The sequence below is a fragment of the Idiotropiscis lumnitzeri genome, chromosome 6 (genome assembly GCF_059441095.1).
Source record: "Idiotropiscis lumnitzeri isolate Australia: NSW breed Sydney's pygmy pipehorse chromosome 6, RoL_Ilum_1.0, whole genome shotgun sequence".
In the NCBI taxonomy this organism is placed as follows: domain Eukaryota; kingdom Metazoa; phylum Chordata; class Actinopteri; order Syngnathiformes; family Syngnathidae; genus Idiotropiscis; species Idiotropiscis lumnitzeri.
Window position 1 is genome coordinate 15,238,700 of NC_142396.1, and position 23,210 is coordinate 15,261,909.

A 23,210-nucleotide genomic window follows, 5' to 3' on the forward strand; every position below is an offset into this window, starting at 1 on the left:
ACAATTATGCAACAGTTATGTATGATGGATGTCTTATGATTTGGGGTTAATGCGCCTCTATTACGGAGTTGAAATGAAAAAAATAGATACACGTATGTATTTAAAGTGATGAATATCAACTGTACTTGAAGCACTTTAAGAACTACTGCCATTTCATACAGGGTACCTTAATTTTCTGGTGTTCAAAAATATACACTTTGTCTTCTCCCAAAATTGTCTCAGGTATTGCATACAAAAGTGATGGAATGTCTTTTATTGGCAGTCAGTGAACTGATCCCAACCTAATGGAGCATGCTTTTCAAATTAAACCCATGCGCTCTAATCATTGACTATTAATTGGGTTCTTGAATTTTAAAATATTTTTTTCTTAAAATTAAGTCAAAAGTCAAAATATTTTTGAGTCAATCAAAGTGTGCAACATGGCTGTAATCCCAAAATTACAAAATGGAATGTTTTTGATTAACGTAAGATAAAAGTGTACCTTTTAATTACATTTATTGTGATTTAAATTCCATTTTACTGGTGACTAAAGGGGGGATATATGCCAGCAGTTAATTGAAATTCAAATCTATGCTTCATTTTTGTTACATTAGTTTACGTACAATATGTTTACTTGGTTACAGTTGGCATTGCAAGAAGAACTTCATCGTAGCTGTTTCTATTCTTTTTCTATTTTTGCAGTGCACTTCTACACTACTGTGTTATTACAGTTGTTCATTGCAAAGGTGTACCTAATAAAGTTTCTGCGCATATAACAGGTCTATCGCTTGCTTGATCTGTTTTTAAATATTAGGAATACTTTTTTTTTTCTCTCCTCGTCATCCACATCACATATGAGAGATTGCTGAAGACTTATTACGTCTTCACAAATTCCTTGTAATCCAAATAAAGGTTATTTATAGTTAAGGGAGCTTTAAGTGGGAAGGATTTGCTTATGGTAGTCACATTCAGCCCAATCTCCCTTAAGCCCCTCGTCCTTACCCTCCGGTCTTGGCTCCTGTCCCCCTTGGGGCCATGTGGGCCTCGCTCCTCTCCCACTTTAAGACAGGTGCAGCTGGCCGGAGTCATGCGTGGTCCCTCAGTGCCAACAAACAAGCTCACACTCTCCATTTACACTCCGGCTTTAATCGCGCACATTCAGAAGGCTTTTTTTTTTTTTTTTTTTAAATCGAGATAAGATGTGGGAAAGCAGCTCCATGCTATGTCAGATGATGAAGATAGAACAAATGGAGTTTCCTTTTTGCAATTGCCTCAATACCTTTGCAGGTTTCTGATGGGTTCAACCTCACTGTATATACTTTACAATAAATCAGATTGTTGCGTACAATCCCAAAACTTTCAAATTTGAAGACAACACATGCATAGTTTTTTTTCTTGACAACAATCATAAACTTGCATTTAAATTATCTTTCTTTACAAGTGACATATCCACACCATTTTTTTCAAGTTCCATATCCCCACCGCGCTGGAAAGTAAATTGTCTAGCATAACCAAAAAATGAAGGTTGACAATTGTGATTGAACACTTCTACACGCAAAGAAAAAAAACATAGGGGCAGGTAAGGTCACAGCACCATTTTTCTTTTGAGGGAGTAAAAGCAGTACATGAATTAAGCCGGTGCAAGTGCAGGTTGGAGATCTCTCTCAAAGTCTACTTTTAGAAAGTGCAAGTCAAGGCTTTAAGTTTCAGTGTCTGCTCTTGAGTGAATGACTTTTCCATCTTGCCAATTAAGTATACAATTGGAATACTTGCTCTTATAGAAGTTATTGGGTTGGCAAACATTTGTCTAACTTCTTTGTGGCGTTTGGATTGTAATGACAATGATGTTCTCTTCAAGTGCAATAACCAAATGAAGTCATTGAGGGTCAGCATAAACACTGCTTGATGTAAACGTAACTATAAAGGTATGAATTCGGCAATGAAAATGAGGCCTTCTTGTACTTTCTTAATCAGCCAAACGAAAGGTTCCCAGAGTTAGAGAAGAGTAAGCGGACCTCAGGAATGCAGTCTTGAAATGTTAGCCTGCTATCGGAAGCCTAGGCCAGGGTGACATCAGGGCGAGTGTGTGTGTGAGTGAAAAGGCTCCTGTCCACCAGAGACAACTGTCACATGTAATCGCTTCCTGCCCGTGCCCTTCTTGGACATGCGTCACCTTGCAACGCCTTTAAACATCTTCCTTCGATGTCAGTGACTGGCTGAAGCCTCCCTGAGAAAATTTCTACAAACAGTACTCTCCAAAACAGAAATGAGCATCTGACTGTGAAGCGCGACCATGTGGCGAGGTGTCAGGTTAACGTGACAGAGGGAGAAAAAAAACTCAAATTAAAAGCCAACGACAAAACAAAGTTTCACTATCTGCAAAAATAAATACCTGGAAGGTTGTCATGATTACTGATAAATGTGGATACACTGATAAATAATCCAATTATGAAAACTGAAAAACTCAGTGCAGAGGAACTGCTTGTTGGAAAAAAAAAAAGTTTACTTTTATATAACTTAAAAAAAAGAAACATCAGAGTCTGACGTAGGCTTAAAACCCCACCGGAGTTCATCTTCACTTTAGAAGCTTGCAAATTTTACAGGTAATGCTCAGTACATTTGAAAGCATTAGCAAATAACGCATGATGATGATAAAACAGAAGGGGCAGCGTGTTTCATTTGACCCAAATGCACAACAAGAGACTATCATACTCAGTTTTCATACAGCTCTCTGACATTCACTTTATTGTTAAAACGTTTGGTATGCACCAGCTGCTTATTATATTTCACCTTAAATTAGAAGCAAACATATACAGCATCATCATCAAAAACCACACAGCAGTGTAAACATGAAGGTTTACCAAGAAATCATACAATTACATACTCGCAGCGACCGTCAAATGTGTACTTAAACCAGAAAAAAGAAAATGGCAAATCTATATCTGTTCATTATGCGTTGCTAAAACTTGGTAAAAATAAATAAAATAAAATGTACTGACGAAATATACACAATAGAAATACACTCTATGCAAGACAACCGCTCCGTATAGGTGTGTTTCATGATGGACTGGAGAGATGTTCATTTTGTGTTGCGTGGGTGATAAAGACTTGCAACAACACACAACTTCAAAATGGACAAATAAAACATTGAAATCAATGTGATGAAACAAAACGACATCATTTTTGGAGTGTACAACAACTCACTCGTTAATGATCACTTGTGGCCATACACTGTGAATGCGCGAGGGACCGTCATCCCAGATACGGCTCACAACGGCCGCATCGTACTGCATCTCAACTACCGCTGCAAATAAAAGCGCTTACTAAGCCAAGTTAGCAAACCCTGAGGATGAAAACAAGACAAACCTTTGTCGCTACATCATACATGCAACAAGTTAATAGGATGGACATGATTCAGAAAGGCATTGCGGGTACCAGCTCGACGTCTCCTACAATCAAGCTCACGCCCAAAATTGATCATGCGTTTTGAAATGCTTGAAAATCAGCACGATATTATTAACTGAAGTTTGACAAGTCGTGTGCAACTACGCAACTTGCACCCAATGAAATGAAAGACCTAAATGAAGTCAAACGATGAGACAAAGCAGCAAAAGCTCTCATACCACAATGCAAATTAAAAATTAAAATTTTGGATTTTGCTCAGCGCTCAGATGACGGGAGATAAAAGTGACGTCAGATCTGATCTCCTCTCCCTTTCTAACGTTTTTACACAAGCCGTTCATCGCTAAGGCACTGGTGCATACAGTCCTGCAAATAAAAATGTTGATCTGCGCACTACCTTTAGCAAACGCCACGAGCATCCCTAATTTCCCAAATAAAATGAAAGCAAGGGTGTGTAAATGCATCCCAATCAACCACTTTGTTACTGTAACATCACCTAAAAATAACCCAACCCTATATTTGATTCTGTACAACTTCAGGAAGAATACACGTCGTGAGATCGACCAGAGAAAGCCTTCACTTGAAATCTTTGTCCCCAAGTTGGAAGAGGTCAAGTATGTCCAACATGGCCTGTCTGATGTTGCCACCAAACCGGTGAGAGTCCTGTCGGGAAGAAACAAACAGGAACATTTAAACAAATAAAAATTACGTTTATAAGAGTCACCGTAGCTAAATGCGGGAGAGCGTACAGTTTCTGGGCTGGAGTGTTTGCTGGAGATGTGGAAGTTGATCAAGTTTTCTCCAACAATAATGTAAGACACACCATAACCGTCATCAGCCACCTAGACGAGGGAAGAAATAGACAAAAGTCAGGTTTATCCCAATCTGCGGACCATACAGCCATACTCTACAACAATCGGTGTTTCATAGATTCTGTCGAGCCGTGTGGGAAGCTACCGGTCCAAAGCCACCTCCAGACGACACATATTCAGGGTGTCTGACGAGGTCAAACAGCTCCACCTGCTGCAGCGGCGTCTGGCTGGTGGACAGCCTCCATGGCTCAGACAGCACCTAAAATTACAAGACCTGAAAATGATCATACAGCTCTGGGGGGAAAAAAACTGTAAGGGAACATAATCACATTTATGAGGCTACTTGTTAACAGAGAAAAAAAATATAAACATCTATTTTTGACTTAAAACATCAGTTTTAATGCCAAAAGGAGTTTATAATGCAAACAGTTTGATTCGGGCATTTAATTTTTGATTTGAGTTTAACCAGTATCTTCAAACTGGATGTCAAGGCCTCTTCACACCGATCGATTGGTGTGAAGAGCTCTTTAGAGGTTCTACACCACTTAACTTATTTTTTGTACTAATGTCACTACTCGATATAATTAAAGTCAAAGTTGGAATTTAAAAAAATAAACATTTTGTTAAAAGTGCCATAATGAGCTAACAGTCCTCCACCATTGCAGGTTCTGGGTTAAATATCCTGTTATTTCGTACGTCGTCCTAAATCTCATCTCTTGTGTGTAATTCTATTCTTCACCACTAGATGGTGGCATACAACTTATTCTGAGATGTATAGTAAATTTCAAACATTAATGAAGAAATATAAGATGGAATTCATTTGCATGGATTAACAACGCCACTTAAAGCAATAGCAGTCGGTTCATTTTGTAATTTACATGATTTTTTATGTATTTTTTGAGATAAGTTCAGTTTGTTAGTTTGAGAAAAAAAGTTGTTTACACTACTGCAAAGGACTCATACCTCCTTGAGGAAGGGCGAGTCTTCCCCCAGGTACTTGGAAACCACATAAAGACAGAAGAGGTGGCGATCAATGCCCATGCCCGTCATAGCCAGGCGGTACATGCTTTGGTGCTTCTCTGCTGCAAGTTTGAGTAACTTCAGACATTGATCTCTCTGAGAGGGAAGGGAAGGAAGAGAGTGTTGGTCCACATAAGCATATTGCAAGATGTAATAAGAGCAGAACTACAAAGAAAGGTGTTTCTTACAGTATCGTCTCTGATCATGGAATGGACGAAATTGCACGTTTCTGTGGTGCAGGAGCGGACCGTTTCGGTTCGACCCTCTCGGAACAGACGGGTCATTGAGGCTTCATAGGTCAGGCAGAACTTGCCCTTGTCCTGTTTGGTGATAGAAAAATTAGGCTGTTATCCATTTTTTAGTCGAAAAAATATATTTAAAAAACAAATAGCCTCCATGAACACAGTTAACAAAACCTCTTTCACTGACTATTTAATGCAACCTATTGTGGTTTGAAGTTGACTGACCACAGCTGAAATTCTAAGGAACTGTGACAGTGAAAGAACATGCTGCATCTTTAGAGGCTTTCAGTGAACCTCTTACTGTAGGTATAAAAAAAGTATGAAAATCACAATGCATCAGTCTCACAGAAAAACAATTTTAAATAAAGTCAGAATTGTGAGAAAGTATTTTTGTTGTTGAATATGCTGAAGTACAAGAGACGAGCAGATGATGCTTTTGGTATCACTTGAGCTGCCAAAAATGATTGTGTGGGAATTTTGAGATTCATCAATTAAACTTGTAAATTCATTTGTATAATATTCTAAAATTTTGACAGTCAGAACTTTTTATTTTCTCATGATTATTTTGTTAATCCGCTCTGCAACCTCATTTACATTTCAAAATACCCAAAAGTTTGATTGATTACCGTAGAAGATTTGGCTGTATGTTTATATTTTGGGGGGAAAGACCCCCCCCCTCCCAAAATAAAAAAACACACATCAAATCTGAAATACAGCAGCAAAGTATAAAACTTTCTGCAAAGGTCATTAATTGGAGATGTTCTATTCTTGTACCATACTATTTTAGTGGTTGTCCAGCGAGCTGAAAGAACAAACCCTGTAATGAGCCAACTGCAGGGCAATCTGGATAAAGGCATCAGGACTGGTGCGGCACTTCTTGATGAGACCTTTGCCAAAATCATTGAAGGGGAAAATGTGGCTGTCCACATCATCAGCCAGAGTCCTGGCAACTGTCAGAGAGTAGTCGATGATCCCTTGGCACTAAAAGAAATGCAAAGGTGACATGCTTAAAATATGTACACCGTTATTTAGTACGCTCTTCAATTAGCTCTGTGCACACAGCCAAGAGAAGTGCAAGTAGTCGGTGCAACCAGCAGGGGGAAGCCAAGTCCTGTGGAATGCACATCTAAACTACGTCTAGCTTATTTTACCTCATCAGTGATGTCCCACTGCAGTCTCTGGGGGGCAGGCAGGTTGGGATGAGGTTCCCCACAGCAGTGCCCGTCTTCAGTATATCCAAGCTTAAACGGGTCCATGGAAAGCACGTGCTGCAAAACAAGTGCGATTTAAGGTGATGCATGACTATTTAGTCAATATGAATCGCTGTTTTAAAACGAAAAGGACAATAACACACCTCCCACAGATGGCCAATAATTGGAGCATCAGCCCAGGAGTGCTCAGCATTTAGACCCATGGTGCCATTCTTAAAAACTATCAGGTTAAAGGATTTATCAAACCACCTAATTAAAAAAAGGGAAACACCATCAGTGTATTCAATAGGTTTGTGCTGCATCCATTTGTTTTGTGTGTCTGTGTGCATCTACCCAACCTGTCGTAGCACTTTCCGTGGAGCAGGGACTTTGCATAACTATCCAGAGACTTGACTGGGCAGCTTTCGTCAAACCGCTGCTCTGTTTCGTCCAGCGTCACGAAAAAGGCAGCCTTTTCAATGGCATCCAGAGACTGCTTGTTCTTGCCACGGCTGAAGTAGGTGTCGCGGCCCTTTGCCCAAGGCGTCCTGCACAGAGATAATTGGTGTGAAGCAAACCCTGAAGTCAAAATGTATTCAATTTTGTATTTCTTTGCAAAAACCTAAGAAAAAAATAATCCTTTATTTGGACTTTCAAAAATACAGTGGTATGAAGTGTTTCAACCCTTCTTGATTTGTTTTTTTTTTTGGGCCACAGAGGTGAATGTTAGTCACTCTTAGGTGTTTCAGATCATCAAAAAATGTCAATATAAATCCAAGAAAACACAGGTAAATAATTAATCCAAACCTACATGACCCTGTTTGAAAAGGTGTTTATGCACCCCTTTTCCCCCAATAAATTTAACTTAACTATGGTTTATAACAGCTGAATTAAATTTCTCTAGCCATACCCAAGCCTGATGCTGCCACACCTGTTCTCAATCAAGAAATAACTTGAATGGGACCTGCCTGACAAAGTCAAATAGACCTAAAAAGTTAGACATCAAGCGGAGATCTGAAGATATTTACAAACAAATGAGAGAGAACGTAATTGGGCTCTTTCAGTGTGTAAAATGTTATAAAGCCTATTTTTAAAGTTTTGGGCCTCCAGTGAACCACAGTGAGAGCCATTATTAACAAATTTGCCCAATAGTGCATTGATGACTCAACCAAGACATTCACAAAACACCAAACAGCAGCATCCAAACTACTGTAGGCCTCTCTTGCGTCAGTTAAAGGTCATTGTTCATGACTCCACTATAAGAAACAGACTGGGGGGAAATGACCTGCACGGCAGAGTCCCACAACAAAAAACATTGCAAGATATGACAGTGTTTACTCCCGTTAGCGGCTATTTGTGCCATAATCATACCTTATACAATGACAATGTAATTAACTCTTGGCATCCTTAATTAGATTGAATATAATTTCAGGATAGGATAGTGTTGATGTTGGTTGTAGATATGTGATGTGATGGTAGTAAAAACTGGGATAAAGGCAAGGCAAGAAGACGAGTCAAGCCAGTAAAGTGTAGGGGGGGAAACATATTTTGCCTTAAACTTTAAGTACACGAATAACACATCTGATGCATTTATCTTCATTATTTTGATTTGGAATACAAAGTGCATGTTTCCAACCCATTTGCATGCATTGAAACAAAAGCTATTAGAGTTAAATAATTTTTTGGGGGGGGGGCTTGATTCCATTTCCCTTGTAAATACAGCTATTATTTTGGACACAGCTGAGTTTACTGTAATCATGTGGTGTGTCATATTATATATAATAACATATTATTGACACACGTGCACTTTTCTCTGCAACTCAGACTGTCATTTGTGCTCATTCTATCATGCACACACCTGTCCCCTGCAGTAAGTGCAGCAAGCCTCTCCTCTCCTGGCGCAGGCTCAGACTGGTCAGCCAGGATCCTCTCCATCTGCTGCTCGATTTCTCGTGGCAGCAGAAGTCGTCCATCATAAAACATCCACACCTTGAAGAAGCGCCCTTTGTGGTACACGGCTATGTGTTTGGTCTCATTTGTGTGCTGCAGGATATCTAGAGGAGAAGCACCAAATTGCAGAAGGTCAAACAGTGGGAAAGGAACAGCAGTGTTTTTGGGCTGTTTGCTGTGTAAGCGATGCAGCCTCATTCAAACTAATTACAGGTGCGGTGCATTCAGAGAGTATTCAGACCATCTTTATCATATCTGATGTTTGTTCGATGGGATTAGAGGCCTCCTGGATTATGTTAATTTGTAGATTCAGAAAGGCGCGTAATGGTCTATTTAAGCAGCTGAGTACGAATTTTGAAAGCAAATAAATCCCAGTTTTAAGAAATTGGGATTGTAAGCAAGTCACATATCTGGGCATGGCTAAAAATGATCTGCTGTACTTCTGCTCCACAATTCTTAAAAGAAAGAAAGCTCAGAACATTTGACTTGTCTTAATTGCTATTTCAGGGTTAGGGTCCTTCGGCATCAAACAGGTAAAGTTAATTTAACTCGCATTAAATTGAAGTTGTTTTTAACGTCTAAAAAAGTAAATCTTTTCAGGGATACTCTGGGCACCAATTTTATCTGCAACGTAAACATGAAAAAATTAAAGTGGGTCAGAATACATTCTGAATGCTTTTAACAGTAAAAAAAACAGCTAATCATGGTGGGATGCAACATTTCTGCGATAATTTAAAATATGCTCTTGGGAAACAACGATGTACAACAAAGTCACTGAGATCATCTAATGGGAAATGGAAGGGAGCATCTGAGTGAGAAAGTGGGTTTGAAATGGGGGATGTGCAAGGAAGGGGCATGTAACGTGGAAGAGTTTGATGCAAAGCTTGTTTGAACAGTATCGTGCAGCATCAAGACAAACCAGTTTTGGGAGGGTCAGAGCAAACTAAACGATCATATTGTCTTGGTGATGCTCGTAGTGTTCAAAGAGTCACTAACCTTGTTACGGGAAACATAAGAGAGAGGATATACTAAGAATAGACCCCGAAACACCAAGTAACACACAAGCACGTTATAGTTCGTCTGCTCTGCTTTCTCACCTCCATCAATAAAAATGCTTATTGTGTCAACTTGAAGTCATATTTATTTGTACAATAAATGCATCCCACAATTCAACTCCTCTCTTCTTTCCTAAAATGTAACCAAAAGATCGTTTGTTGATTAAATCCTCACATTTATTGTGAGTCGACCATTTAAAAACAGTTCACTGTGGAATTCAGTTTATTTAGACATATTTTGGATTCGACAAGATCAGCACATCAGATAGCCAAACATACAGCCAGGCAATTTCAGGTTGATGCATGCATTAGAGGTACATATTAAAAACCCAAATGCCTAATGAAATGTGGACATTGTTTAAAATGTGCATCAAAACAGAAAACAAATATTTGCAAATCCTTTTCAACTAAGTACACTACAAAGGCAAGATTTTCGATGTTCAAACTGATTTTATTTATTTATTTTAATATAATTCCTGCAACACAGATCACAAAAAAAAAAAATGCTGGGCGTCTTTACCACTGTGTTAAGTCTGGACTGTTGGCAGGCATACATAGTACTCCTTCGCTTGTACTATGAAGCCACATTGTTTAACACATGCAGAACATGGCTTGGTATTGTCTTGCTGAGATAAGTAGGAACATGCCTAAGAGAGACAAATTGTTGATATATGGTTTGCACTATGGATGCTAATGTTTTGCATTTTAGATGTAACGACTAACACTGTTAGGTGACTGTGGTTTTCTGAAGTGTTGCTGAGCCCACATGTCAATATCCTTCATACGTTGCACAATCATGCCAGTAAAAAATATACGGTTTTTTAGTTTTGCTTTGCGGCTGCACAGAGATTTTCTCCAGAATCTTTTGATGCCGTTATGGACCATAGATGATGAAAATCCCTTAATTCTTTGCAACTGTAGGTTGAGAAATGTATTTAAAGGGTTGGACTATTTGCTCATGCAATTGTTTATAAAGTGGTGAAGCTCAGCCAATCTTTGTAAAGTGGTGAAGCTCAGCCAATCTTTGTTTGTGAACAACTGAGCCTTTCAGGAATGCCTCTTTTATACCCAATCATGACACTCACTGTTACGCGCATCAAGTTCAAAATCCGAGTTAAAAAAATGACATTCATCAGTTTGAGCATTTAACATTTTTTTCTTTGTAGTGTATTCAATTGAATATAGGTTGAACAGGATCTGCAAAACAACACCCCACTGAACACATCAATGAGATGGGACATCTATTTTTCCATGCGTACAACGAGATCTCTGATTTTTGGGCCATGGAAGCCACAGACTAATTTTATTCAAGAGGAAAGTGAGTGCAGCAAGACAGAGAGGCTGTGGCGAATATAAAACTGTATTCTTCAAAGCCAACAGCAAAAACGGGGTCACTATTGGTAGTGTTTTTTGTTACTCCTAACTGCCCATCCTCAACCGTTACAATGACAATGAAGATGACAAAAAATAGACGATGAGCAACCAGCAAAGATTTATGCCCACCAATTAAAAAAGGTACCTCAAAGCTCGCAGTACAAATTTGTCATTGGGCGGCTTACGCAGAACCATATCGAGCAGAGTAGGTGGGAAAAGGGCAATACTTATCTTTCTCTATAATTCTGAGAAAATCAGGGGGGGGGGAACATGCACATAAGAGTCTGGTAAGACTGGTTAAAGGTGACAAAAAGACAGATATATAAAAGCGCATCTCTTAACACACAATGCATTAATACCTGAAGAAGATAAGCAACACCGGAAGAAGAATCAACCAGAGAAGAACAGGAAACTGAGGTTGAAGTATAAAGCGGCTCAGTGCTGCATCACATAAAGAGTTTTGTCTCATGGTGGTGATGTGAGTCATTCTGTCGCCTCAGTTTGGGCTTTATCGTTCTAAGCGAGCATTGTTTCAAGGCCACAGCCTTCCTTGATAACACGCGATGAAACAAAACTGGACTAATATAGCCTCCACCTTTAATACATATCGCAATCCAATACAGCAGAGATCCTTTAGGATGAGGCTATCGCGGCTCAGTCAACTAATTGGCAACAACTGTGGCATGCCATTCAATATGAACCGAAATACACCACGGATTTCATAACGTGAAAAATTAAACGGCTTCCAAATGCTCAACAAAGTCCAAGTAGGTTTATGCAATTAAAAATGTCTTATATTGGCTGTAAATTTCCAATTTTGCAATTAGTATTTAAATACAGCAATTATCATTCCTCACAGATCTCATGCCAGGCCAGGATAGTTGGTTTTGCGTGTCTCACCCACCATTTCACACAATGAACCTGGACTGCAGCCACATGCAAATTATTCACCATGTGTGCAAAGAGCAGAACACATGAGTGTTACAAATTCTACTGGGTCAGAATTTTTCCACAGACAGACAAAATTTCCCAAGGAGAATAAAAGTCAGAGTAGCGTGGAGGAGGCAACACTGCAGACTCTACCTGTGTCTACACCTGGGACACGACTGGTGTTGAACATACGCTCGTATTGGGCGGAACACATGGGAATAGTGTTTAGGAGCATGAGCTGAAAAGCAAGAGGGGAGAGTCAAACAAATCGAGATGACATTCTAAATCGCCATAATCCAGATAGAGCAGCAGACACACACACCTACAAGGACAGAAGCATGGATGAGGTGGAGAGGAAATGATGAGGATTGGTTTAATAGGCAGCCGGAGGAACCTCAGAAGGCTGCCAGGGGAGAGGATTTAAACAGGGACCAGAAACCAGTGACCAACCCTTTCAATGCCAACAGCAAAGCCCTGATATCGCCAATGAGACTACTTTTGAGAAATACATCACTTTTGACTTGCATTCATTTCAGAAGTACCATCTATGACAGCCAATCAGAGATTGGATTGTTTCAAGGCTTTGCTGTCGAGAAAGAATCAAGGAGGCAGCGGTTTCCAATGGCTTGATGCCATTGTGATGGCTTGGGTCGCGGGGAAGGGTATGGTTCAGAGGGTACCGCCCAGGTCCCTCTCATCTTACCTGTCTCCAAACCAGGGAGGCGGGTAGTGTTAAACATCCGCTCCCACTGAGCCGAACACAGAGGAACCTTGTTTGCCAGCAAGTATATCTAACGCAGCATCCGACACAGCGAAAGGACAAGACAGTAAAACAGAGACAACTGAATGTGAGTGTTTAACATTACACGCCCATGCATAGAAATAGAAATAGAAATAGAAATCCCTTTATTGTCATTGTGGGATTTGTACAGATTCATACAGTGAGTCTTTGCAGCTGAGGCCAGTTTGAGCTGACGCAATATACGGTTACGGCAGAAAATGTGCCAAGTTTTCATTAGGATACAAGAAATTTGCATGTAGGCATCATGCAGGTTGGGTGGGAGGGAAGGAAAGGAGGGAGTAAAGGTAAAGCTGGAAATATATCCGGCCATCAGGAAATTCATTATAATGCACTCATTCAACTGCACTCTGAAGAAACAGAAGGGCAAGTTAAAATACATGTAGAATCTCACTTTGCTAGCAATCAGGACAGAATCTCAATTGAAAATAGCAAAAACTGTGAGCCAGTAACACGCTCCACAATCAGTGAGTTGGAAATTTACAGTGAGCATTGTGAACATGAAAACAAAGTTTGCCGCAGAATTGATTTGAGGAATAAATCATTTAGCTAGTCAAGCATTTGCACTACACTGACAAGTAATGGGCTAGGAATGCGAGAACGTTGCTCCATACTCACGGGCTTGATCTGGGCACGGTCGAGCTTCCTCCTGTACAGCATAAGGGCATGAATGGCATTACCTGCTCTGGCTGCCTGAATTGAAGTGGGGAAGACATACAGGAAGTCCTGGGGACAGAAAGATGTGGCAATGTAATTACAAAAAGAGAGGGAATCAAATCATATTACTGTTGACGCCTTGTATAAACGATGGGAGAGTTGGACTGTTGTGCCAATTCCCCAAATTAACAATGGTTTAAGGGCTGCACTCTGTGGTCAACTCATTTGTATAGCTAAATTCACATTGCTGACACAAAATATTAAGAATACACAAAGCGAATATGGTACGAATTATGACCAAAACCAGCTAAATTAAATCCTCAATTAATGTACAAATAACTGTGTGACATTTCCTACCATGGCATAGTAGTTGCTGTTCACCATGATGGGCCCTCGACCTCTAAGGTAAATATACTCTTCCCACCAGTCACTGACCTGTGACGATGGATTAGAAGAATGGCTGAGACGAACATAAGGTCATATTACGAGATAACATTCCACTAATAACAATTTGAAGGGGAAAAATAATTCTTTGACTCACATAATTGGAAGCCCACCATGACTTCAGTTTTAGGTACCACTGCAGTCTTGGACCCAGACTCATCTCAAAGTCCTTAGCAAGTCCTTTCATCCGTTTAAACTGTTCATCATCCATTAGTGGGCGGACAGACTCTAGGTACTAAGCATTAAAACAACAGGTAAGGAAAAGGTAACGGTTAAGCGTAAACAAGAAAGTGAGGAAAAGAAGTAGAGTGGCAATGTTAATTGTTGCTAAGGTACAAAAAAGCCTGATAATGACATATCTTATGCATTAGCATATATATTACATTCATTGTTGAGCTACAGCTACCGTAGCTAAAACAGACGGAATATACTTTGCTCTCCTGAAAAGTGAAGTAAACATACCCTTCTGCAGGTATCCTTAATAGGTGGAACCGGCAGCCGTGGCAAGGAGCTCTGGAAACTATAGAGCATTGGTTTCCTTCCAGAGAACACCTTAACTAACAACTGCAAAAGAAAAGAGAGAATAGACAAAAAAAATGCAATCTTGTTAAAACACTGCATAGACTGCTTACAAATCAGGTTCAACTGACACTGCCAATGAATCATTAAAGTATAATAAACAGAAAATAATAAACACTAAATAAATAATCATGGGGGAAAGGGGCAAATTGGGTTAAAGTTGTGGCCATTAATGAGAAGTAAAAACAATGTTAAACAATGGCAACTTCCAAAATGTCAAGATTGTGAGTTATATGGCGACAGCTCAGACGAGACTATTCCAAGGTGTTTGTGACTCACCATCCACAATCGAGTCGACCAAGAAACGGAGCCGTGGCGTGCATACATCCAGCCGTGCCACGACAACAGGCACTTGAGGACATTCCTCATGATCATGATTATGGTCACCCATAGACCTGTGCCCACTAATACCCCACCAACAATCTTCTGACTGTCTGTAGACATATATTTACTGCACACGGGGGGAAGGAAGACAAAAAGAAGCAACAGAAAGACCATATAAGAATTTGGCTACCTGCACCTTGGATCAGGTACATGACATCCTGCATTATATTCTTTTTACACAACAATAATTCCTGAAGGACTGAAAAAATGTTGGTAGAGCATCAATTTATAGACCATTAACAAATTAAGTCATCTTTGACGTTGATTATTTTTAGCATCTTGTAACATATCTTTCCAAATACGGTAAATACAATTTGAGTCACCACCATATTTATTGTATATATTTTCACATGCTCTTAAATGAAGAATTTAAGACTTTCCCCAGCTAACTAGCTTGGCATGCGGCATCTGCCTCAAGGCGGATTTACTCAAATTTCCCCATTGTGGGACTAATAAAGGACATCTCTTATTAGAAACTAATTAAGGCGCAATAACCGACCAGAAATCTACTCTTGGCCAAAATGTGATGCAGGATTTTTGTTAAGGTGATCCCTTTTAAACTAAAAAGAAAAACATTTTGATAGTTAGAAGCGGAAGTTCGAATCCAACCAAAACTCGTTGGCTGCCATCAGCACGATTAAGGAACCGGATTTTTGACGCGAGTCACTGGAACAGGCAAACTGAGAACAAAAGTGTGATTTATAGTCCAATAATTATGGTACTTGTGAAATTTATACTGGCCCATTCAAGTGGCCCAACAGAGTCACACAGTGGACCTGTTAAAGTGTAACCCTTGGTGTCCTGTTGTTGATTATGAATGCAGTCATTAAAGGGCTTACCTAATAGGCATGTGTTGTCCCAGTTTGGCAATCAAGCCAAGAGACGGATCCAGCTGTTTGTATTTATTGTACGACATATAAGACACGACCACAACCATGAAGCCAGCAGGGCTGCCTGGGTACACACCAGTCATAACGCCATTCTGTGGAAGGTTAGATGGGACAAACAAGGTCATGGAAACAAATATTGACACAGATTTATGGTCAAAACTGATTATTAAGACAATGCTATCAGTTTATTGGTTGTGTGATTTAGGAGAGCGGTGTTTCAAGAACCAAGTGGCCAAAGGTGTAAGAGAAAGAAATGACCGGCACGGTATGTGTGAGGGCCTGATCTAATGGAAGCACATTAATATGCACCAATTCACACATTTGTAAAGAACAATGTTGTCAAAAATTGCTTAAACAGAGCTTTCACGGAAAAGTAAGTTAGTAATAGGTTACAGGAGTTCAATAAGTGCATTTGAGATGGACCCAATAGATTCAGAGTGCCTCTCACCTTGAAGCGAATGAATCTTTTCTTCCACGAGTGAAGACCAGAGAGGTAGATTTGGCGCAGAGCCTCATGGCACAGCTGCAAGTCGATGCCATCTGGGGTGACAGTGAACTGAAAGGCCACTGCCTGGTGAGCTTCTGCCATGGCGGCTGCTTCTGTGCAAAGTTACTGAAGGAAGCACAGAGAGATGGAATGCCATCATTATGCATCAGCATGACGAAAACACCGAGATACAGGTGCATACCTTGCAAATTTTATTTTCACCTTTTAAAAGATAATTACTGAAGTGGACGGCATTAAAGTAAGATAAAAAAAGATGTTGCATGATGCTCATAACTGTTTCTGCACCTTTCAAGTGATTAATGTGGCATGTGTTGTTGTTAGTTATTGGTGGGATTATATGGTCATTGCCTCTTAGAAAGTGATTTGCTAAGTGCTTATGTCTTGACTGGCTCACGTGCGCTCTTCAGAATGCAATGACTGACTGAGTACGTTGTCTGTTAAAGTGATGAACGCGCGACGTTTGATTACATTTGGCATTACTTGCAAGGAAACTACAAATACTTTAGCAGCACGAATTGCTGTCAGCGAATACCACTATTGCTAAATTTAGATTGTAACCACAAGTTATTTCTTTTCTCTTATCCACTTTTGTTATAATTGAACTGCAATTTATTGTGAACATGTGGATGAGACTAAAGGAGCAAAGATAATTATCTTTTAGGCTCATGAAAACAAGATTGGCTGAATGTCTCATTGTTACTGGTTGCAAACAACAGCGAGAGCAGCATTGAAAAAAAATCAACCTGGTCTAGTCCAGAAAAGCGCCATATAAATCTAATGCATTGTTATTATTATTATTGAGAAGGACACAACAACTATGGAAACCGATGGATCAGGACAAGCACCACCAGTGTCAGAATCTAGACAAGGGCCATTTTCGGCCCACTAAAAGATATTTTACGGCGCCCTACTTGACATCAAAGTTTAGTACATTCAGATTATTAGGTGCACAGTGACGTCAACTTCAGCGACTGGGGACTTCATTAGAAAATGTACACGGAAATGCACTACACCAAGAATGACCAGGGTATTCCTCTTTGACACCAATTTGCTGGAAAACAACAGATATTATCCCTGGAAAACTTGTATGATTTAGCTAACATGCTGGGGAATGAATTTCAGAAAAGTTAATCATAAGGATGTGTGGTCCAAAAGGTGAAATTCAAGATCACAGTAAAGGTCAAAAGGTGAAATGATCTTAACAGAATTCCACCCTAAAACAAATGGTGTATTTAGAATTCCTGTTGCGTTCCCTTTATGACAATAACTTTCTTTTGAAAGGTTGCCAAGTGAGTAAAGGTTGGCTTAGACACATGTTTTTGCCAAAATCTGAAACATTTGGCAGAATCGTAAACAAATAAACCGGGTTTTGTCCAATTCAGAAATGGCCCGGTTATTTTTTATTCTTTTCGTTGCTTCAGCCAGAATGACCCTAAATGTAGCTGAACCAAACAGAGAACGGAGAAAAAACTCACTTGTCACTGGGGCTCATAAGAAGCACTCATTGATGAATCTAAAAGAAAAAAAAAACTGCGATTTCAACGGTGTGTGAGAGTGGTCAAGGCCAGCACTGGAGATCATGATGGAGTTTTGAAAAATATGTGCATGGCAACACATCGAAACTGAAATCTGATTGGACAAAAAAAAACGTAACTCACAAACAACCGTAAGCCACATGACCAAGATTAATTTGTTTTGGTGCGCTTCTGCCTAGCCAGCCACTCTAACCATAAAGGAGATCTGAAAATGAGCAAAGATAATTTAGTTCTTGCAAAATAACCTCAGTTTTTCCAGTTTCGTCACTTCCGGTTCTTGTCCAGTGTACTGATTTGCTAGCTAAAGAGCCAATCACAGTGCACTTTTAACCCGACAGCCCGACCCAATTGCACATGTTGAATCTGCCACACATGACCCCAAGATGCCCGAACAACGGCTCCGACCTTGCGACCTGCACCAGACAGACAGCGTATGCCGACTTTCCCACCGTGGATTGGTATTTAGAGGCCTTTTCGTTAAAGAAGACAAGATGAACGCTAAAACCCTGCCCTCTCTCTTGTACCTTCTTGTCCACCCGCCCAGAAACCACAAAATTTGTAAACCATATACATGAAAAATGGAACCTACAAGTGCAAATATGTAGGTGGGGAATACATGCCATGCAGTGTGGCCGGCAATCACTCCAGGGTGAGCTGCGATAGGCCCCAGCACGCCCGCAACCCTCTTCAGAGAAGCGGCTCAGATGGATGGATGGATGCAACCAAGTAATGTAACAAATTACTGCCAATCTTCTTATAATATTATTACAATTACTGAGTGGGGTAATGTGTCACACATTTCGGGAGGTTAACAGGAATTTAACCACATAATTGGAAAGGAAATGCAATTTACATCCTCGCTTACTGAGTAAACTACTAAGTGAAGCTGTCGTCACAATCAGAGTTCCTCTAGTGCTTGCGCACATAACGCAATTAAGTTAAGCGGTTTGTCCAACTCAACTCTGTTTGGAGCAGTTTGTTTGTATTTACACAATGATTTGCCTCCTTTTGGCTGAGAGCCTATTGTTTGTGAAATTGTGACACCCATCACACTCACGGTTTCGTAAAATAAAATGCAGAACAAATAATCAAAAGACAAGCAGAACTAAACCTAAGTAAAAAGGAAAGCAATGAATTAAGTCATAATGCTTTTTAGATGTGATTTTAATGAATTTTAGGCCATCAATTTCATGATGTAAAACAGTGGTCATTGTAATAGTTAGTTTGCAATCTAAATCTAAATCGTCTACATCGAAGCCGAACACGTGCAGTGGCCAATGTGGCCATGCTAAGACACCTCCAATCACGACAAACACAATACGCCATTAAATTAGAGTCTTATACGCTTGTTTACTACTTCCATATTTTTGTTAATTCACCTCGAACCTTTGTCTCCATGTAGTAAAGAGGTTTACAGCTAAGTGAACTTTGAATTACAATATACTGTAGACAGGTCAATTTTGACTTTATGAATACAGACAGTATTTTTGTTGTTATTACACACGCCCTTTGGATCTGTTTTGTTAGAATGATCAATTATACATCATCCATCATTTTTATTTGTGTAAATTAGAGTTTATTGATATTTTCATTTGTGGTTTGCAGTCTAGGATGATTGATTGACTGGACAAAATATCAGTTCCAATAGTTATAAATAAATAAATCTTATTGATATAATTATTGATTAAAGGTAGTGATCTTCCACTATAGACTCGAAACATTTAATATTGTAGACTACACTATATACTTAAATAGCTTCATTATGAGTTAACTTTGCCAGCTAGGTAGAAAATGTTGTATTTACCATCAAAAAAATTAATCCTAATCTTGATGCCTGAGTTTGACAGATAAAATTAATTCATGAAAGACTGCAACTGTGACCATGAAATAAATAAATATAAAAATAATTAATTAAACACAGAAATAATTACAGCTATTTTATAAATAATTATTGGTAATTTAATTAGTTATGAAACATTGATGTATTTAATTCCATATTTAATGAATGATTGAAACAATTCATTAATGACTATGTTAATTAAACATTTCATGGTGTATTTCTTTATTTATTTAATTTGGCACTTTCAGTCCTCTGTCGTGGAAAGCTCACGCCGACCCCGACAAGGAGAAAGTCCAGGCTGAAGGACAGGTCGCTTGGGCATTTTCAATCCGCTCGGAAAGCAGCGTCTCCGCAGACCGCCCCTTCCCCCTCGCCAGCCAGATCACATGATCCAGCCGCCACTGCGGAAACTGGGGGAAAGGTCGCTGAGCAGTGCCACTCACTTGGATAGAGGAAAAACTGAAAACAGCATTGACAAACCCTCCCACGTATACATACAAGCGTGGATACTGCGGTGCTTACATTTTATAACTCCATAATTGTTGCTAAATTGGCTATATTTCGAAATAAATTAAAAAAAAACATCCGCCGATGGTAATAAATCGTGGCAGCAACCCCGACGATCATCGTGCGTAACGTCGTTCATGTGCATTACAGATGTTATCCTCCCGTCATCAACTTCCCACAATTAAAAAAATGCCGTCACAAACAAACTCCTGCAGAAACACGCTATTCTATAAGCAAAGACACACAACATATAATGTCTGCCATTAATGGAACGATATGGGAGGAGCAACTGGAGCACGTGGTCCGTCAAAAACTGGGTCACTAGCTTGCACCCCAGTGTAAATAAACCATATTCTGTGTTTTCCATGCAATAATGCACCGCGACCTTCTCGAACATATAAAGCTTTCAGGTGCATCGTGTTTCTTACGCGTTGCTACACAATACCGAACTACAACGCCACCGTGCAGGTGAAACCATAATAGAATTCATTCTTAGTTTATGAATCGTTTGTTTGCATCACAGACAACCGTGGTGCATAGACCTAATGTAATCCGTTATTAGCTAACGATAGACTGCCCTGTGTGTCCCCATGACAATGAATGACCTCTATTTGCACCATTGCCTTCATAAGTGTTGGGCGGACATCGTACCTGGACAATGCAACGCATGGTTTTAATCAATGACCGATGAGTGTTTTGAAACGAACAACAAAAGGCCTGACGAATTAATTCAACAAGCTGTGGTAGAATGACGAGTGGGTGCTAAATTCAGTCAAACATGTCCTACTCAAACAGCTTGAATGTTTTTTTTTATCACACAAAAGTTGGAGTCTTTCCCATACGCATTGAAAGGGCCAGACGAGTCGCTCACTGGACGGAAAACTTAACTCATATATTTGAATGGACTGCACCGTATACCATTTGGACTATATCCCGCTGCATTTATTTGAAAGCGTTTGTGTTGTCAAATCCGTCGCAGCCATGTTTAGTGAGCTATCCCCTTAACTGCAACCTGATAAATAAGACCACGGAAAGACACGTTTATACGAAGAGCTTTTACTCACCGAGCCTGCCTATGAAACCGAGACGTGTGTGGAAGGTTTTAGTGTCCGGGCACAATGTGACACCGTTCGGCTGCTGAGAGCGTGGACCGCCAACGTTCCCACAAGCTACGTGAATGAGAGCTTGTGTACGCCGCCTGCTTCTTTTACTACGTCACGTTCGTTCCGAGTGGGACAGCGCCACGTGGAGGACCGTCCCGGTATTGTGAGAGGTAAGTGAGGACCCCAAAAGGTGACGTCAGGCTTTTGGCTTGATCGTAGTAAGCCTTTTCTGTGCACTCGGCTCTCTTCCACTTTCTTGTCAATCAAACACTATCTCACAATTTCCACCCTGCGTGCCATGGATCACTCAGGCCCCACAAAATGCTTAGATGCCCTCGTATCTTGATCATACTCATCGAGGCACCTCATGTCTTGAGGTTGTTTGAAAAAATGCACTTAATCAAATCAAATCTTATAGCTTTCAACTTTGAATTGGAGAGGGTAGCTGTTTTGTTCCTAAAAACTTCAGGGAAGCAAAGAGGAAGAAAGGGGAAAATGAAGAGAATAATGAATATGGTTACTTAGACTAGTGATTTGTGCCACAAAAAAAAAAGAAATGAAATTTTAAAATAAAATAGAATAGCCTGATTGGTCGTTACCTGAGCCCTGAGCAACTGTGATGTTATTTTTAGTTGAAAGAAAGCTTCAAAATGGCCACCCTATGACATGACTGAAACCGGGTGAATTGTGTTGCTTAATTTATGTTACAAAAACACAAAAAATATCAGAATGCTGTATTTAGACTAGTTAATGTGCATAAAACTTTTTCTTGTAAAGAAAATTTATAGGTTGACTTCACCTTTAAAAACTAATCAAGTACACTGCAACTGTGGGCTTGGATTACGTTTCCAAATCTTAATGGACTGAGTGGGAAACTGAATATCATCTTGGTTTAGACAAACAGACTACAACAGAAGAAACAACAATTAACTGCACATAAAATCACTTCGATATACTGTAAAAATAAAAAACCTAAATGTACAATACAGAGAATTGAAATATTTTTTTAAATATCAAGCAAATACTTGAATCAGCATTTAACTGAACAGAAGTGGACAAAAAAGGTTAACCCCCCCCCAAAAAAAAAGGCAGCTCAGAAAATGAAGTTGAAAAATTATGCCCTTAAAACGGTATATAAAAAGTGGAAAATCTTGAGTAAAATAAATAAATAAAAAGAAACTGGTAATCCAAACATTCAACTTTCTTTTGTATGTACACGTTCAACAAATCATCGCTAGAGGGCGCCATAGGTTCGTGCTAATAAAGCAACACGTTCAAGACGAGAGACTATTACATGTGATTTACAGTTTATTTATTTGTGTCAGGAAGGTCTTTGCAGTTGCATAAGTGCAAACACCCTATTAATAATAGGGATGTGACATGTGTCATGAATTATGTAATCACGTTGAAACTAATGTTAAATGTAAATAATCATTTATTCATAGTGCCCCTGGTTAACCCCAAAACAATTTCAGACGTTTTCGACGTTCTAGTTTTTTCCCCTTACACAGAATGCAAACTGTACAATAAGCGGGATAAAACTCTGGACCACTTTTATGCAGAGGGGGATCTTTAATATTTTAATTTAAAATGTATTTGGTTATATTATGATTATTATTAATATTATTATTAATATTATTATTATTATTATCATTATTATTCGTTTTTTGGGGTTTACCTTCGATCTCATGTACAGCACTTTGGTATAACTGCGGTTGTTGTTAAATTGTTCTTTAAAGCTGAGTTGAGCCACATTACATTAAAGGTATGTGACTTTCTGCTTAATTACACTTTATCAACCAGTACATTTTCTTAAAATGATCGTTTACACTTTGATCGTTTTTCTATTTGCATTTTGCGATACGCTGTTTGTCTATTACAAACATATGACAAAAAAAATTACGTTTTGAGGGGCTGTAACGAATAAATGACATTCCAATTCACTTCATTGGGGAAAATGAATTTGAACAGCACAAAACAACATTAATATGTAATTCATAAAAACACACG

At 39.4% G+C, this 23,210-nt stretch overlaps 1 protein-coding gene across 3 annotated transcripts; it reads right to left on the reverse strand.

The window, feature by feature from the left end:
* Positions 1–2,691: 2,691 nt before the first annotated feature.
* cpt1ab (carnitine palmitoyltransferase 1Ab (liver)) lies at positions 2,692–21,322 on the reverse strand. 3 transcript variants are annotated; one of them, XM_088299651.1, is made up of 20 exons: positions 17,874–17,931; positions 17,691–17,728; positions 16,156–16,320; positions 15,657–15,799; positions 14,713–14,884; positions 14,317–14,418; positions 13,952–14,089; positions 13,768–13,845; positions 13,372–13,479; positions 12,658–12,745; positions 8,504–8,699; positions 7,005–7,193; positions 6,810–6,915; positions 6,607–6,723; positions 6,272–6,436; positions 5,402–5,533; positions 5,157–5,309; positions 4,339–4,452; positions 4,131–4,223; positions 2,692–4,044 (listed from the first exon to the last, which is right to left on the reverse strand). In XM_088299651.1, the coding sequence occupies exons 3-20, from the start codon at positions 16,294–16,296 to the stop codon at positions 3,958–3,960; spliced, it is 2,322 nt and encodes a 773-aa protein (XP_088155777.1). In that variant the 5' UTR covers positions 16,297–16,320; positions 17,691–17,728; positions 17,874–17,931; the 3' UTR covers positions 2,692–3,957. The 3 variants fall into 3 exon arrangements, with proteins under 3 accessions (XP_088155777.1, XP_088155778.1, XP_088155776.1); XM_088299652.1 differs by lacking the exons at positions 12,658–12,745; positions 17,691–17,728; positions 17,874–17,931 and adding exons at positions 12,108–12,192; positions 21,162–21,322; XM_088299650.1 differs by lacking the exons at positions 17,691–17,728; positions 17,874–17,931 and adding an exon at positions 21,162–21,322.
* Between the last annotated feature and the right edge of the window lie 1,888 nt (positions 21,323–23,210).

What these genes read in the sequence shown, in the direction of transcription:
- cpt1ab (XM_088299650.1), bottom strand. Translation starts at nt 16,296, where the DNA reads ATGGCAGAAGCTCACCAGGCAGTGGCCTTTCAGTTCACTGTCACCCCA. An exon ending in AGTGGGACATCACTGATGAG is followed by an intron (nt 6,437 to 6,606) that starts GTAAAATAAGCT and finishes CATTTCTTTTAG; the next exon opens with TGCCAAGGGATCATCGACTA. An exon ending in CTGGAGGTGGCTTTGGACCG is followed by an intron (nt 4,224 to 4,338) that starts GTAGCTTCCCAC and finishes TCCCTCGTCTAG; the next exon opens with GTGGCTGATGACGGTTATGG.